Raw genomic sequence first — 15,521 nt, forward strand, 5'->3', positions numbered from 1 at the left:
TCCAGCAAAGCAGCGGAAGGTCTCCTCCGGCATCCACGTTCCCAGCTGGAACCGTCAGGGTGATGACGGGGAGACGCAAGGGGTTTCTCACTCGCCCCTAATTCCTTGTTCCTTCTGGAGTGTGGGAAACCTCTGTGCCCCTAGCACGACGGGGCCCACTCCGCAATGCCACACCGCACCAGGGAGCAGCAAGCGTCTCACGAACAGGGAGGCTCAGTGTGTGAGGGGCGACATTCAAACTCTTGGAAGAAATGCTGACTGTACACCTGAAACTCATACAAAATAATACGGAATGTGGACTGTAACTGAGAAAGAAAAAAGAAATACTGAGACACACAATTCTACGAGGAAGAGTAGATGACCTGGGCTATTTTGGAAATGCCCGACTCCATGATCCGTGGATGGGTGTCCACGGGGGGCCAGGAGGTAAGACAAGGCCCCCTCCCGCTTTAAAGTCTGTTACCATAATTGCAATGGGACCTGTATCCTCCCATGCTCTCTTCGGGCCGCACCTTCTCAAACCTCCTGAGGCCCAATAGCTAATATGCCTTGGCACCCGCATGCGTTGGACCTGGGATTTTTGAAAGCAACAGAAACCAGCCCCAAGTTGCTGAAGGAAAAAAAAAAGGCCGGGCGAGTAGTGTTAAGATTCAAACGTGCTCTTGTGAGACCCAAGGGCGGGAGTACAAACGAGGCTCAGAATGGGACCGGACATGGAAAATCCAGGGGTGGGGAAACCGAAAGCACTCTTTCCCATCTGCTGGTCTGGGCTTCAGGCCTGTGTCACAGAGGGATTAACAGGAGGTTAGCTACATTCTCAGGGAATCCCTTCATCCCAATTCTTGTTCATCAGAACAGGGTTACCAATGGTGCAAGGCTCACATCGTGGTCCAATGATAAACAGCAACACTGGGAACTCACCACTGGGATCCTGTGCATTTAAGGGGCCGGGTAAATGAGGGGTGAATCAGTCTTAGGAATTGGTTGGGGTCGGGGGGAGAATGAAATCATCACAGAAGCTACCACACGAAGAGGAAGCTATCTTGAAACACAAACTACTTTCCTCGACTTGCGTTGAGAAGGAGGTCATGCCACATGCTGGAACTCCAGACCCGACCTCCAGTTGGTCCTGCCTCCTAGGAGTGTTGGTGTTTCAGTCACAGTGTTTTTTGTTTTCTAATCTTCACTTGATGAAATTTTACCACTGATTTCAAAGAGGAAGGGGGAGAGAGAAACACTGATGTGAGAAACACTGATCAGCCGCCTCCCATTGGCACCCGAGACCAGGAGTCACACCCCGGATGTTTGGGCGTACAGGGGTACCCTCCGACCAACCGCGCCACCTGGCCAGGGCACGGTGTGTTTGAATTCGGGTCACCTTCCCCGAGCAGCAGTTCTCCCTCCTTTGGTGCTGTCAGCGCCAGGCACTTCGGCTTCACACCACCTTTTGTGCCCCCTTCCCATTCCAAGTAAGAAAACAGGCAAGTACTTTGTGCACTATAAGATACTATGCTCCTAGATTGTTTTCAAATGCAATGTCATTAGTCTATTCAGTTCCTTCTCCAAGTATCAGAATCTTTCACCTCCATCATAGGGGTCTCCCTCGGCAGGTACAGAACGTCAGAGACTACAAGCCAAACAATAGCACTTGTCCATTAAGACCAGGCGGGACATTGTCCGTAGGAAGCACGTGCATTTTGTATGTCTTTGGGCCCATTGCCTCCGGAGAGCACATCTCCGTTACAGCGCAGTGGGCTAGGACTGGAACCGCCAGCTGCAGTTCCTCTCTGTACCTCATCAGAGGCCGAGTTTCCCTTTAATGCACGCACATGAAGACCTTTCATTAGCAATAATGGGAACTGCACCCATCAGAGACAAAAACAGACCCTCACCACTGTGACCTAGATGAGGTTACTGGGACACTTGCCTGCCTGGTAGGCGAGTTATGACATGCAGAGATGCATGGTGACATGGGGGGGAGGGGGATTAAAATCTTCATGACTGCTTAAAAAAAATGAAATGCAATTTAAACACCTCAAAATGGAGGCAGCCAGGAATCACAGGCAGATTGACTCTAGGAATGCATTCAGCAAATGAAAGCCAAATGACAAGATAAACAAAGGTGGGGAAAGACTACCCAGGGGATCAGACAAAATAAGAACCATCTCCAACCCACACAGTGCAACCCTGCAAGGGGCTGCAGTCCAAGAAGAAAAAGGAAAGGCCATTTACCCTGGGAGGCAGTAAACACTGTGGAAAGTTAAACAAATTCTCTGCCTCCACGTCCACAAGGGAAAGTGGAAGCAGCCAGACATGGCTGTGCCCTGTAGAGGGGTCAACGAAGCAAAATATTAGAGAAGGAAATGAAGGGACACCTGAGTTTATGCCTCCGGGTTGACACAAAAGCCAGAAGCAGTCTCTTCCCACCTCAGTCAACTCAGTATTCCGCGATGCTTGGAAATGGGCCACCCTGCATTGTCACGGGTCTCGAAGAAATGGCCGAGACCTCACTTTGGTCCTAATGTGAAACCAGTCCTTTCTGGATGAAAAGAGAAAGTCGTCTTACCTTTCTTTATAGTACAGGGTCAGTGGGTGGAACTTGCTTATACTTTTTCTTTTTTGGAGGTGACAAGAATGCACATGGAAAGAACTGAAATATTGAAAAGGACTTCCAGCAAGTCCCAGAGGAAGCCTGGATCCAGCACCCCACCCACTAACCCTGCAGCTCGTGAAGGCCCCAGGGAATGCGGAAGTTAGACACGAGGCTGCATCCATCTTTGGTAGACTGTGACTGATCCAAGCGGAGAATCGGAAATGGGTGCCTCACTCACAGTGGTAAGAAAATGCAACTGACCTGAACATCAATCCTGCAGAATCAAATTGTGATCACACGCTGTAAGGGCTTCACAGCCTCTGAGAACAAGGACACAGGTCAGGAAGCACCAGGAATAGACTAACCCCTACAGAATTATCCACACTCCCAATGTGGGGGGGTGGCCTTGGAAACCATTTCTGAATCCAGAGACTGAACCCCCCCAAATCACTGAGGCTTCAGAACAGCCATTCTGGGTTCTGCCAGTAGCCCTGGAAGCAAGCAGGCTTAAGGTGCATTACAGGGAATGTCATCTATGTAAGAGGAAGCTCAAAGCAATGGGGACGAGGCCACACCTGTCTGCTCCAATGAGCCCTTAACTTCCCAGAAGCTCTGGCTCTGCATCTATTCACGCCCTGTCCCTGTAACTGGGGCATCCGTCCCAACGCTGTTCCACTCTATCCAATAGAGTTACACACTCAAGCGAGCTCTAAGGACTCCAGCGCAGCCTCAGGCTGTGGGACACACAAACACCCACGCCTTCTCCCTCCCCTTTGTAATATGTGGTAGGCACAGGTCTCCATTCCTCCCTTCATTACTTACCTACTAACCACTGTCACCCCTCCCACACATCCCAAGTAAGGGAGGATGCTCTGTTGAAACAGACCAAGTCACTCTGCAAGGCACTGACGACCTGATCGTGCTCTCCACTCGAGTCACCTGCTTAAAACAAGCCCTGCAGAGGCACTCGGGCTGGCCCCAGTAGAGCAGTGCTAGCCCTTTAAGCACCCTTGCCCCATTTCTCTGATGGAACAATGACAGCAAAGGACGCCCGGTGAGAACAGAACAACTACTGATAAACGGTGTATTATATATACATTTAACTCGAATAAGAAATGTTTACTATACAAATGTTTACAACTCAAGAAAGTATTTCATAACATCCTGATATCCACATGAGTTCAATGCCAGCACAATTTAAAAGTGAAGCTGACATAGGTGTTCTGAAGAATGCTATAAAAACATAGCAAACAGCCCCGGCTGGTGTAGCTCAGTGGATTGAGTACGGGCCTGCGAACCAAAGGATTGCGGTTCGATTCCCAGTCAGGGCACATGCCTGGGTTGCAGGCCAGTTCCCAGCAGGGGACGCACGAGAGGCACCCATACATTGATAATTCTCTCCCTCTCTTCGTCCCTTCCCCTCTAAAGATAAATAAATAAAATCTTAAAAAAAACATAGCAAACAATGTAGTAACATTTTAAAAGACACTACATATGAAATATTTAAATGCTGTAAATGAGAAATCACAATAATCACCATTAATTAGGGTAACAATAGATAACCACATTTCAATTTCCCAGCTTTCAAACATGGGAGTTACTTTACCTCAATGTTAAAAGAATAAGGTATTTTGGGCAGTCGATAGAGTCATGCCCTCAGGTCTTTTTAATTAAGAATAATGCCATTTTCAAGACCTTATAAAGCTTTATCAACTATGGGGTTAATGGCAAGTATTTTTACTTCCTTGGTTCATAATTTTCCACTAGATTAACACACTGAGATTTGTTTGTTCTTGGGTAAGTGAATAATTTATTAGACCTGTACTCAGTTTATGAGCTTTTCTCATTTCACCCTGAAGAAACCACAAATATTTATAGAAGATGAACCAAATGCATTTGTTCCTGAGGGTGTCAGAATGCAGACCTCCAATCCAACACGGAACAGACTCCCCGACACTGCACGCCGTGAAGGCTGAACTCCCCCGGCTTGGTTTCCCCAACCATGCTTCCCGCCACCGTACCGCCTCACTCAAACGCTACCAAAATCTCCTGCCGGGGCCACTCCCGTGTTGCTCTGTGTTACGGGTATCTGAACAATTGTATGGAATTTACACCAACAAAATCATGCCTTAAAAAACCGTAACTGGATTTATTAAATTAACCTTACACCGTGAGGAAAACAGAAATTAGGCTTATGTTTGAACTTATTTTCCTTCATTTCGCTGTTGCGTGCTTTGTTCCACTCTGCACGTACTTCCAAACCCAGGGATGAGAATGCAGGGGAAGGAGTCAGCAGAGAACACGGGTACAGGGCAGGCATGTGGCCAGTTTGTTTATCAACAACCACCTCTGCGGGACACAGTCGTGCTCAAGCAAGACATCACTACAGGTGACAGAGCAAATCAATGTACCCTTTCTCAAAGACAATCTGGCAGTACAGGTTAGAAGCTGTCGATTTTTAAATACCCTTTGACTAGTTAAACCCCCTTCTGGGAATTTATCCTAGAAAACTAATTACTCATGTGAGCAAGTATTTAGATTCTAGAATGATCAAGGACCTGAGCTTTTTAAAAGCAAAACCCTGCTACTCACCCCAGACATACACTGGACAGACAGTATCTACCCAGTGCCTGCTGTGTACCAACCACTGTGCTCTGTGTTTTACCTCACCCCCCTGCACTTCTAACACTCACACCTCCCCCTGGTGTTAACACACTGTCTCCTCTTCTCCTCTCACCCAGATGAGGAGTGTGAGGTTAAGCAACTGGCCTAAGGACAGACTGGAGGGAGAGGAGCCAGGTGTCAACCCGGCTGCCCGATCCCAGACCCCACAATGGAGCCTCTGAAACAGTGTTGTTGGGAAAAGGCTTCTCAGCCCTTCTTACCCTTCACTGGTCCCCCCCCCACTCCCCGATCGTCCTCCTGCCAGTGTGAACCTTCGAGGTGAAAACTGCCCGAGTATCGCAGGCACACCTCCCCCCGCAGGCAGACCTGACCTGGGCAGGACTCAAAGTAGTGGGATCTTCGATGACCTTTCAAATACAAATCACTAGTTTTTTCCAATATACCACTGTCCTCTCAAACCTTTTTTCTTCATTCAATAAGTAGCAGAACTTTATTTCATGGCATGAGAAAGATAAACATGAAATCCTAAAATTTAAAAATACACATAGAATGAATTTCATTTTCATACAAAACATAGCCCTTTGGTAAAGTGATTTATTTTGTCAAGTTCCTATGCCCTGTGACCTATGGGCATGAGGACTGGTCAACCATCGCCTGAAATGACACCAAGGCGGACCCCCTGGAAGCACCCGGGGCGACCGCAGGCCTGGGGAGCAGGGGGGCCTGGACAAGCTGTGCAGCCTGGGCTTCCCGGGGCACCTGAGCGGTGAGGTGCTAGAACCAGAGTGGGTGCCAGGACCTCCGGGTCAGGAGTCGGCAGGAGCAGCACCGAACTGTGCGTGGGTGAGAAGTGGCACCTCAGACGTGGCGAAGGTGCTGAACCCTGGAGGCCTGAGCTCTGGTGAGGATGTTTCCTCTTTTGGAAGTGAGAGGTAGAAGGGAAGCAAAAATAAGCAGCTAGATATAATATGTCTCAAACCGAATGAGTAAGCAGTCAAGACTGTTTTATTTATATATATTTTATTATCGGCTAGAAAGACTTCAATGTACAAACGTATTACTTCCAAGATTGCCCCAATGTGCTCCTGCAAGTCCGTGTGAACTCCTTCTCCGGAAGCTTCCTTTCCTTAGTTGTTGTACTCCTGCAGAGCCTGGGCCATGAAGAGCTTGCCGAGGTTTTGGGCCGTGAATTCCTTGATATTCTGGCAGTAAGTATTAATTTGGCCTGTGTGTTTGGGAAAGTGAAAGAGGGAGTTATAACGTTCCACAAATTACCCAATGACCCAGAACACTGATCTCACAAGAAATCAACGTAATACAGACCCACCGGCACCCTGAGTTAAAAGGATGTAGGAATCCACTCTGCTTTTCCATTTGGGGTAATAAGATTAGACGTTAAGCTACATTCCACTCTTGGCTACATAGCGAAGGAAAACTATAACTTCTAAAAAAGGTGTCAGCATTCAAGAACATTCTGACTGTCGATCAAAATGTACTGACCGCACGCTCGGCCGAACGGTGCACGAGGTGCAGGGCAGCACCAGCAGCCCTCAGCGGGCAGGAAGGACCGCAGCCCGCCCGCCACGGGCCCGGAGGTTTTCAGTCTGTGCCCAGGAAGCACCAAGGGCCCCTCCCCTCCTCAGAGTTGCGAGGGAGCCGGAGCAGAGTCCGCGGGAAGGGAGGACTGCGCCACTGCTTTTAAGTCTCATGCCTAAAGATCTAATCTGCTGCAACAGTCATGTGTTTTTGAAAGCATGAGAAACACAATTCTGTTTGCACCGGACCTTATGTAAGGAATGTGTCTCGGCTTTCCAAATTTAATTTACACTTGTTATAGAAAGCCTTACGGAACTTAGATTGTTCTCCCACCCTAAAAAAAAAATCAATAGAATCGTACCAATAGAAATCGTGGAAGATCAGATTGTCTTTGAATAGGATTTTTCACTCTAATAAATGCCTCAGAGACAACTGGCTGAATCAAACAGCATTTAACAACATTTACAGAGAAATAAGGTACTTACAGTTAATAAGATCGTGAATGAATGTTACATATTTGGAATCGAGTCCTAGTGTAGGAAATAAAATCTCTACCACTCAAAGGAGGTGTTAAATGTTAAGCATCTCCAGAGAAAGTCGACCCGGAATTACATTCATGTTGCTACAATTTAAGGGAAACACTTTTCCACTAAGTCCGAAAAGTCAGTTCCGCACACACAGACTTGTGCTCAGGGCTGTGCTAGAACGTAACAAATAAACGGTGTCCGCTAAAGGACCTTCTGCACTATGAGACGGCAAAACTTTTCTTACTCTCCATGAAAGACAACAAATAAAACCTCCCCATTTCAGAACGTTTATGACGCCATCTCAAAACTGTTTATACAAACACACAGTGACGCACCGAAAGGACCTTGAAAACAACACAGCCTGACAAATCCTAAGTTCTGAAGTGACAGGAACCAGACTCAAATTCGCCATGCAACCATTTTAAATGCACTGACTTTTATGACGTACGTGTTCTGTTCTTTCCACTGTCTCACCGCCGCCTGCTTTCTAAAGAACAGAAGAAACCATGTTCTGCACTGCGAACAGTACCTGCGATGAGCAGGGAATCCATCCTGGCCGGGGCCTGGAGCGGTTTGAAGAGTTTGGACAGATCCTCCTCGGGCAGCGGGGGCTCTCCCCGACTCTGGCGCTGCATGTTTTCCTGCTGGCGGCGCTGCTGATACTAAAATTCAGAGGGAACGTGATGTGGTTATTTGTCTCCGATGAGAAAAAAAGAACTCTCTCACTTAGGCAACCGGCAAAACCCCACTGCTCTGGACTCCCATCTGTTTTACAAAGGGTAGCCCTCGGTTCCCCTTGCTCCTAAGAGGCTGCACGTTGCAACAGAAAACTCCTCTGTTGTAAACGTCAGTGTCACTCCGAGCTCTAAGGGTCTGTAACTAATGATTCGGAAAAACAAAACTGGTTATGTGAGAAACAGGAGGCTTGAAAGTCAAAGCAGCTCTGGATTAATTAGTGAGTGTGGAGGAGTAACTTTACCATTTCTTACAATGGGGTCAATGACAACATGACAAGTACGAGTCATCTCTACTTTAATAACTCAATAACGAACTGCCACCAGGAGGAATTCTCTCCATTCTATCCCTACTGACCAATATAACAACAAGACTGATGAGGTCATTATCACATTATTCAAACATCATCATCACTATTATTATTACACAGATATCATCTGTGCTTTAGGTCAACAGCTAAGAGTAAGTATTACTAGCTCAGATAATGCTGCTCAACTTTCCAACACTGGATTGTCATGATTCTTTGGAGAGAAGGCAGGGATATACATAAAGGTACAGATCAGCGGGCCCCGACCTTTACAGCACCAGGGACCTGTCTGCAGAAGACGGGGTGAGTGGCGGCATGGGGACGGGAGGCGGAAATGCAAGGCTTCACCCCCTGGCCAGTCCTTCACCTCCTGCTGTGCAGCCTGGTTCCTAACAGGCCAGGGACTAACTTGGGTGGCAGAGGATGCCTAATACAGACAACCTACAAATGTACAGAGGACATAACATCCCACACAGAGTCTTAAAAGGTCAGGTAATGAGAAGCTGAAGTGGGCAGCACAAACTTTAAGTTCTTGGGGGTCAGTTCTATGAAACCAGGGGAAATGCCAGTTCTTCCTCAAGTAGAGGAGTAACCTGCTTTGCAAAGATTCCTATGCTAACATGGGTTATGGGTAAGAAAGAATAAACATCAAATGCAAAATTTTAAGGTACATTAGAATTCCGAAGAAACAGCTGAAGACTGGTTCCCAGACTCGACTGTCCGACGGGGGACACATTTTCAGTGTGACACCCAGGGCTGAGTCCTTTAACCAAAGGGGGGACCAGCAGAAGAATGCAAACAAGCAGGGTTCGGGTCTTTCTGCCCCAGCTCATCCGAGATTTCCACCATCACCACCTTTACCACCATTTTCTCCGTTAAAATACTTTATAGATTTATATGTGTGTTTATAATTCTAAGTATGGTAAAAACAAAGTATTTTAAATTTCATTAAATAAATGAACATTGATATTAAAAAAATTAATACCACATTCTAAACACCACTTAATTCTACTGTTAACAACACCTAATGAAAAGTATATTTTAACGAACACAAAGTAGTCATACACACATTTTCACATATGGACACTTTAAGCAGTATAGCCACAGTATCTCTTTAGGGAGATGACACATCTACGAATCAAATGTTAAGAACATTTCGGAGCAATATAGCCCAGGGAAAATAATACCCCAGGGAATTGTGAAAATCATGTGGCCTTCAGGCAACACTAATAAAGAAAAGGTTAAACAGCTACAGCAGTGTATGTGCACATAGCATATTCAGGTAACTCTAGGGTTTTTATCTGTATTATACCATCTATTTCACAGCAGTTGGTCTATTATCTCCTATCAAAATTGCTTGCTCTTAATCACAACTGCTCAGTTTTGTAAATGAACTGAAGATTGCTAACTATGCTGCAATGAGCCACCACCAGACCAATTACAGTTAGTGAAGAAATGAGCCGCGACACTCCAGAATTCCTCTGCCTCTGATGTTCGCAATAAATGCAACTCTTATTTGCATAACCTTGGCACTACAATCTGAGCTTAGCATAGTGGCTCTCTTTAAGCAAGGTATTTTTAAGCATTTGTTGTAAGCAATATATCAGAAACACACTCCACAAAGATAATCTTTTAAAATATGACAGAGTTAACTAGCTAAAAGTCAGTGCTTTATCAAAGATAATTTAGACCATTTTGAAGATGACTCCTGAAGCATCACACTTACAAATGAATTCTGTTTGTTGAAGTTTTCCATAATACCAACCTGGTGTTTCTGCTGCTGCTGTTTACTCATGTTCCTCATGTATGTGTTGTATTTAAGTATGTCTTGGCTCATTTCATCCACTCTGTCCATCAGCAACTGCAGTGTCTTTCCCAAATGATTGCTGAAACGTAAATATACTGACACGTCACATTTTAAAGTTACAGTTTTGCCACTGCTCTGGAAGAGTTCCGAGGTGTTAAACTGATCTGCCATTTGCGAAACGAGTAGGAAGGCATGTGCACATAAAAGCAAGGGTAGAGGAACGGCTGAGGCGGCTAGTTATTCAACCTTCCGCATCCGAAATAGCTCAGTTTCTTCTCGTCAGAGCATATGCATGTCAGGGTGGAACTGTTCAATGTGCCTGGCAGAATATCTACAGGTCCATTTATTTTCTTTACAACCAAGGTTAACCTAAGGTCAGTACTTCTGAGCCCCTTTCCTTGGCATTCCCTCCCCAAACGGTGCTCCACAACCTTTAAACCAGTAGCCACGGAAAGGAGAGACCATGCAAACAGACTGAGACTTCTGGCACACGATGTTTCTACCCAACAGGTTTTCAAAGAGCAACAACAGCAAATGCAAAGCCGAATGAGAGGGCTTCTCTGCTCGTGCCCTTCCTAGAATCTGTGGTATAACTGTTCCTACTTCTTTTCCTCTCCAGAAATTTCTACTGCAGCTCATTTACCAAAACCTTGTAACATGATGCTAACGCACATCACCTTACGTACATCATTAATGTACTAGCTAGAAAATGACTGGCATATTCACTGATTTCTGCTTGCAACGCTCTCCCACGACATGGTAAGGCCCGCTACTGCACGTGTGCTGTAAATCCACTAGCTGACAGAGTACTCTCCTTCACTCATTTCAAGACCCAGCATCAGTGCTGGCAAACGGAGACAACAGTGAAAGAGACATTCATGGTCTCTGTCTCCACTGAGCTTACAAGTGATTCGGGTGGGAAGACAGAAAAGGGGAAGTGGAGACACTTACATCGAATGGCAGCAAAGTCTCTTTAGGGAGACGAGGGGCTGAAAGCAAAGGCTGAGAAGCAGCAGCCTGGGAGAGCGCGAACCAGACAGACAGGAAGAGAGGGCGTGGCTGGAGCACAGCACCAGGTCAGGGAGGTCGGACAGCACACATGGGAAGCCCTTCGCTGCGCCACGCGACACCCAGCAACACTGAACGAGACCCCTCAACTTCGGGTGAACTGCACCCTGGGGTTCTACATATCTGTCACTGGTTTGGCCTTAAATTTTAAAATGACCACTCTGGCTGCTTTGCACAGAACAGACTGGAGAGCAGAACCAGGAAATCCAGTGGGAGTCTATTGAGGCCTGTGGGCAAGGATGCACGGAAATCGGGGCGCTCTCACGTTGCGGTGGGGTGAAAAAACGGTGTGGCCACTGTGAAAACCACCTGGCGGCTCCTCAAAAAGTTAAACACAGACTTACTGGAGGACCCAGCAAATCCACTCCTCAGCACATACTCCGGAGAAATGAAAACATGCTCACCCCAAACCCTTTACGTGGATGTTAACAGCTGCATGATTCAAACAGCCAAAAAGTAGAAAAAACCCAAATGTCCTTCGAAGGATGAACGAATAAAACACGCTGCATCCACACAACAGAATACTACCAAGTCATAAGAAGTGTGCAGTGTGGACACATGAGCGAAACTTCAAGTAACACTGCACTAAGCGGAAGAAGTCAGATGTAGAAGGCCTCTTACCACACGGTTCTGTTTATACAAAATGTCCAGAACAGGCAATCCACACGCACAGAAAGCAACCCTTGCGGGCCAGCGGACGCAGGATGGAGGAGTGGCTGGTTCATGAGTGGGGGTTTCTGTTCAGGGCGATGAAAACATTCTGGAACTAGTGGTGATTGTTGCACAACATTGCAAGTTCATTAAAAGCCAGTAAGTTGTACCTTTTAAAATGGTGGGTTTTATTCTTTGTATAAAATTCTACTAAAAATTCTGACTATTTGAACAGGATAAAATAAAGCAAAAGGTGAAAGAAAATGGACAATGATGCATGAGGTCAAAAGATGTTCTTTCTTTAACTTTGATTTTTAAGATGAGAGAGTCTTAAACAAGTTTAAATGTCCTTCTTAAGAGATGCATGTTCAAGTCTCTCCGGGTTAAGAGTCATATCTGCAATTTTCTTTCAAATAATTCAGGGGGAAAGTATGTGGCTGGCTGGTTTGTTTTTATGTGTGTAGAGAACAGGTGCAAATGTGGCCAGATACACCACTGGTAAATCTAGGTAACAGGGTTATGGGGTGTTCACTGATTACCCTTTCAATTTTCCTTAAGAGGAGAACATTTTCAAGATTTTCTAAAACTGGGAAAAATAAGGCAATAAATAGAGTAGGAAAGAACCCGTAGAGAGAGGAACTGAAGACACGGGAGGAGGAAGGGCAGGAAGGCAGGGATGGGAGTGAGTGGCCGAAGGGGAGACCCTGGTCCTTTCGTTCTGACCAGTGGAAGAACTGAGGCCCTAAAAATGATATTAAATGTAAGAAGTGCCATAATTAACGACATGATTCGTTGTTAACTAAGTCATTCAGGCCTTTAAGTGTAACAGGAATTCAGAGAAGGGAACAGACCAGCATCAATCCTGGGACCAGGTGACCGGGGTGGTGAGACGGAGGAGCACAGTGACAGTGGAGAAAAAGCCCTGAAGGTGAGGTACAGTAGTTTGCGGAGAAAGACCCGGCAGCTGTTCCCAGAGCTTGCAGACTGGAGGCCGACTACACTGACTTGAGTAATGAGAGAGGCACTAGAACAGACTCACCCTCTCCACCAAAGAAGTCTTCAGAGTAGTAATATTATGTACTATATAGTATTATGTATTAAAGTACTGGTATCATACATGCAATTATAGTGAAGAACACAAAAAAGCACAGGCAGCATGAATTTTAAACATTTTGTAACATGGGTTTATATAATTATAATGCTCTTCAGAAATACAGCCAATAAGAAATACTAAAAAACAAAACAAAACAAAACAAAACCCAGACTCAAAAATCTGCACAATAGTCTTTGTAAGGCAAAAGGAATTAACAGTAACACATAACTATTTCACAGATACCAGGAAATCACGGGTCCATGACCAAGGGCAATTTTATGGGGGTCTTTTCAGTACCAGTTCAACCAGAAAACTTGAACAGGGAGTTACTGTTAGGAGTTTCGGTAAAACTGCCTTTTTGTTTATCCCCACGGAGACAAAAGCAGCGAACACAGACACCTTACCCAGATGCCAACCATGACCTGCAGTGACAAGCTGGCTCTGGCTATGGTGTCAATTTATCCTTATTATCCTCCTATGCCTGTCCTCCTATGATGCCCGCCCTTAGTTTGTTTTTTTTTTTTTTAAAGAGGAAATAATTGTTCTTCCATGTGTGAAAAGCTAAAGGCTTATGAGGCTTATGTAACACATTTATAAAAAAATTAATAAAAGTTGTTATAAAATAGCTATTACCAGAACTTTCATCTAATAAAATAAAAAATTAGAACTTTTTAAATGAAGGGACTGTTGCATGTTTTATTCACAGCACAGACAAATTTATCAGGTAAATCAAAAAACTGGTAACCACATATGGGTTGTGAAAAAAAAAAAAAGCAAGACCAAACAAAATGTTTAAGGAGCTGCTTAAGAATGATTTCTGATGTGGTTTCTTAAAAGAAAATTTCATGGCAACTGGCATGATTAATGGTATAAAATAAAATCTGAAGTGAACAAAGCTTTAAAACTGTATCATCAGTGTGGGCCAGTGTTACGAGTCCATGAGCAGAAGCGCTGCTTCGAGGCTGCTTCATGGTTCCTCCCAAAGGGGGCACCACTGTGCCCTTCAAGCAATTTCAGATGAAAAAGCAAAGGGCCTCACCTCCTATCCAGCACACGAACACAGGAAAACTAAAATACACCATTTGTCTCCACCTGAGTAGCTATGGCGAATTAGGAACATTTTCTTAGCTATTAAAACTGATGCCCTGGACAGACAGACACCATGCACCAGCTCACTGCCGGCGTTAACGCACAGAAGGGCTATGTGTGTTTCGTGCGCTCCATAAAGGAAGCTTGGGAAAAGGTGAAGACATAAATTATGTAAGCAAAACCTTTCACGTAGTAAATTTAAAATTATTATATAACTATATATTTAATTCATCAAATTGTAACTTCGCATGGCTGAGAAAGGTTCTTAGTTCAAACCTTTAAATACAGGTGTGCCAAGTGGGTTTGTAAAAGCAATAAAAAAAATATGACCTTCTAAAAGAGACAAATTAAAGGATTATTATGAATATATGCTTGCAGTCAAACAGCACATTCTTTAGTGCCAAATTAGCCTTGCAGCCTGGCTGTCTCACGCACGTCGCTCACTACCCAGTTCCCTTCTCCTCCTCCTGGGAAGACTTTCTGGGCCTCTGTGGTGCACTCACGCAGCGAGAGGGGCATTTCAACCACGGTTCTGGCCATCCCAGGGCACGGAAAAGACACCCGGCTCTCTGGTCCCACAGTCCTAGCCATCCTGAGCATGCAGAAGACACCCGGCTCTCTGATCCTTCTGGGTTTATCCATCTTGTTTTATGGCAAAGAATGTTGTATCATTCTGTTATACAAGCTTCCATCTGGGATAACTAGAAATTTGATTAAGTAATTGAGCTTCTGTTCCAAACTCATTCCTTAAGGAAACAATGTTTCCTTCAGCCATTCAACAAAAGCATACTGATTGCTTACCTATTCTGTCCATTTAATTTCACTTTATGGGTGTGTTAGCCTTCACCCACCACACCACACTCACTACTATCAAGCTTAAAGGGCTTCGAAGAAGAGCTATATGTAGGAATCCGTTCACTTTTCTGTTAAGAGAATAATGAGGGGAAAAGAAACAGTAACTCCATAAAGGAAACAATTTGTTTTGGAACACTTCGGTGAGCGTTTTACCAACGTAATAAATAATCTTAGCAACCAGACGCGCCGAAGCAGCCACGGCAGAGCACGTTATGTCACCACTGTCTAAGACCGCAAAGGGCAGTGCCAGGTCCCCCAAATTCTAATTTCAGTTGGAAATTCAAACTGGAAGCTTTCTGCTAACAAGGTCTGCATCTGAGCTAGGTAGGACCAGTACCACCAGTAAAACAAAAAAGGTATTTTTGTTTTTCTCCCGAGCATTATTAAATACCCAGATATAAAATACCATAAGCCTCTGAGGGCAGTGAACAATAAATAACGCCGGGCCAAATGAACAAAACCTCCCCCACGGGCATTTACCTTGTCAGAGCAAAAATGATACAGCAAAAGCAGCAGAGGAGCCTGCTGTATTCAGAAGCTCATTGGTATTCACATACTGTTTCGCTTCAGCACTTTGGCGGTTCTCCTGGGCAGGGCAAGGACTACATGTTGTTGTTACAGGTCTTAGTAACCTC

At 45.2% G+C, this 15,521-nt stretch overlaps 1 protein-coding gene across 1 annotated transcript in view; it reads right to left on the reverse strand.

Annotated features, from left to right (window-relative positions):
* Positions 1–6,218: 6,218 nt before the first annotated feature.
* The window catches only part of EIF3H (eukaryotic translation initiation factor 3 subunit H), a 77,449-nt gene continuing 68,146 nt past the window's right edge, over positions 6,219–15,521 (reverse strand). The window contains exons 6-8 of the mRNA XM_037048428.1: positions 10,089–10,209; positions 7,811–7,943; positions 6,219–6,443 (exon numbers count right to left, since the gene is read on the reverse strand). Coding sequence (XP_036904323.1) covers positions 6,346–6,443; positions 7,811–7,943; positions 10,089–10,209 — 352 coding nt within the window. The 3' untranslated portion in view covers positions 6,219–6,345. The remainder of the gene's footprint in view (positions 6,444–7,810; positions 7,944–10,088; positions 10,210–15,521) is intronic.

The sequence above is a fragment of the Sturnira hondurensis genome, unplaced genomic scaffold (genome assembly GCF_014824575.4).
Source record: "Sturnira hondurensis isolate 20B ecotype Veracruz unplaced genomic scaffold, ASM1482457v3 Scaffold0006413, whole genome shotgun sequence".
NCBI classification, from domain to species: domain Eukaryota; kingdom Metazoa; phylum Chordata; class Mammalia; order Chiroptera; family Phyllostomidae; genus Sturnira; species Sturnira hondurensis.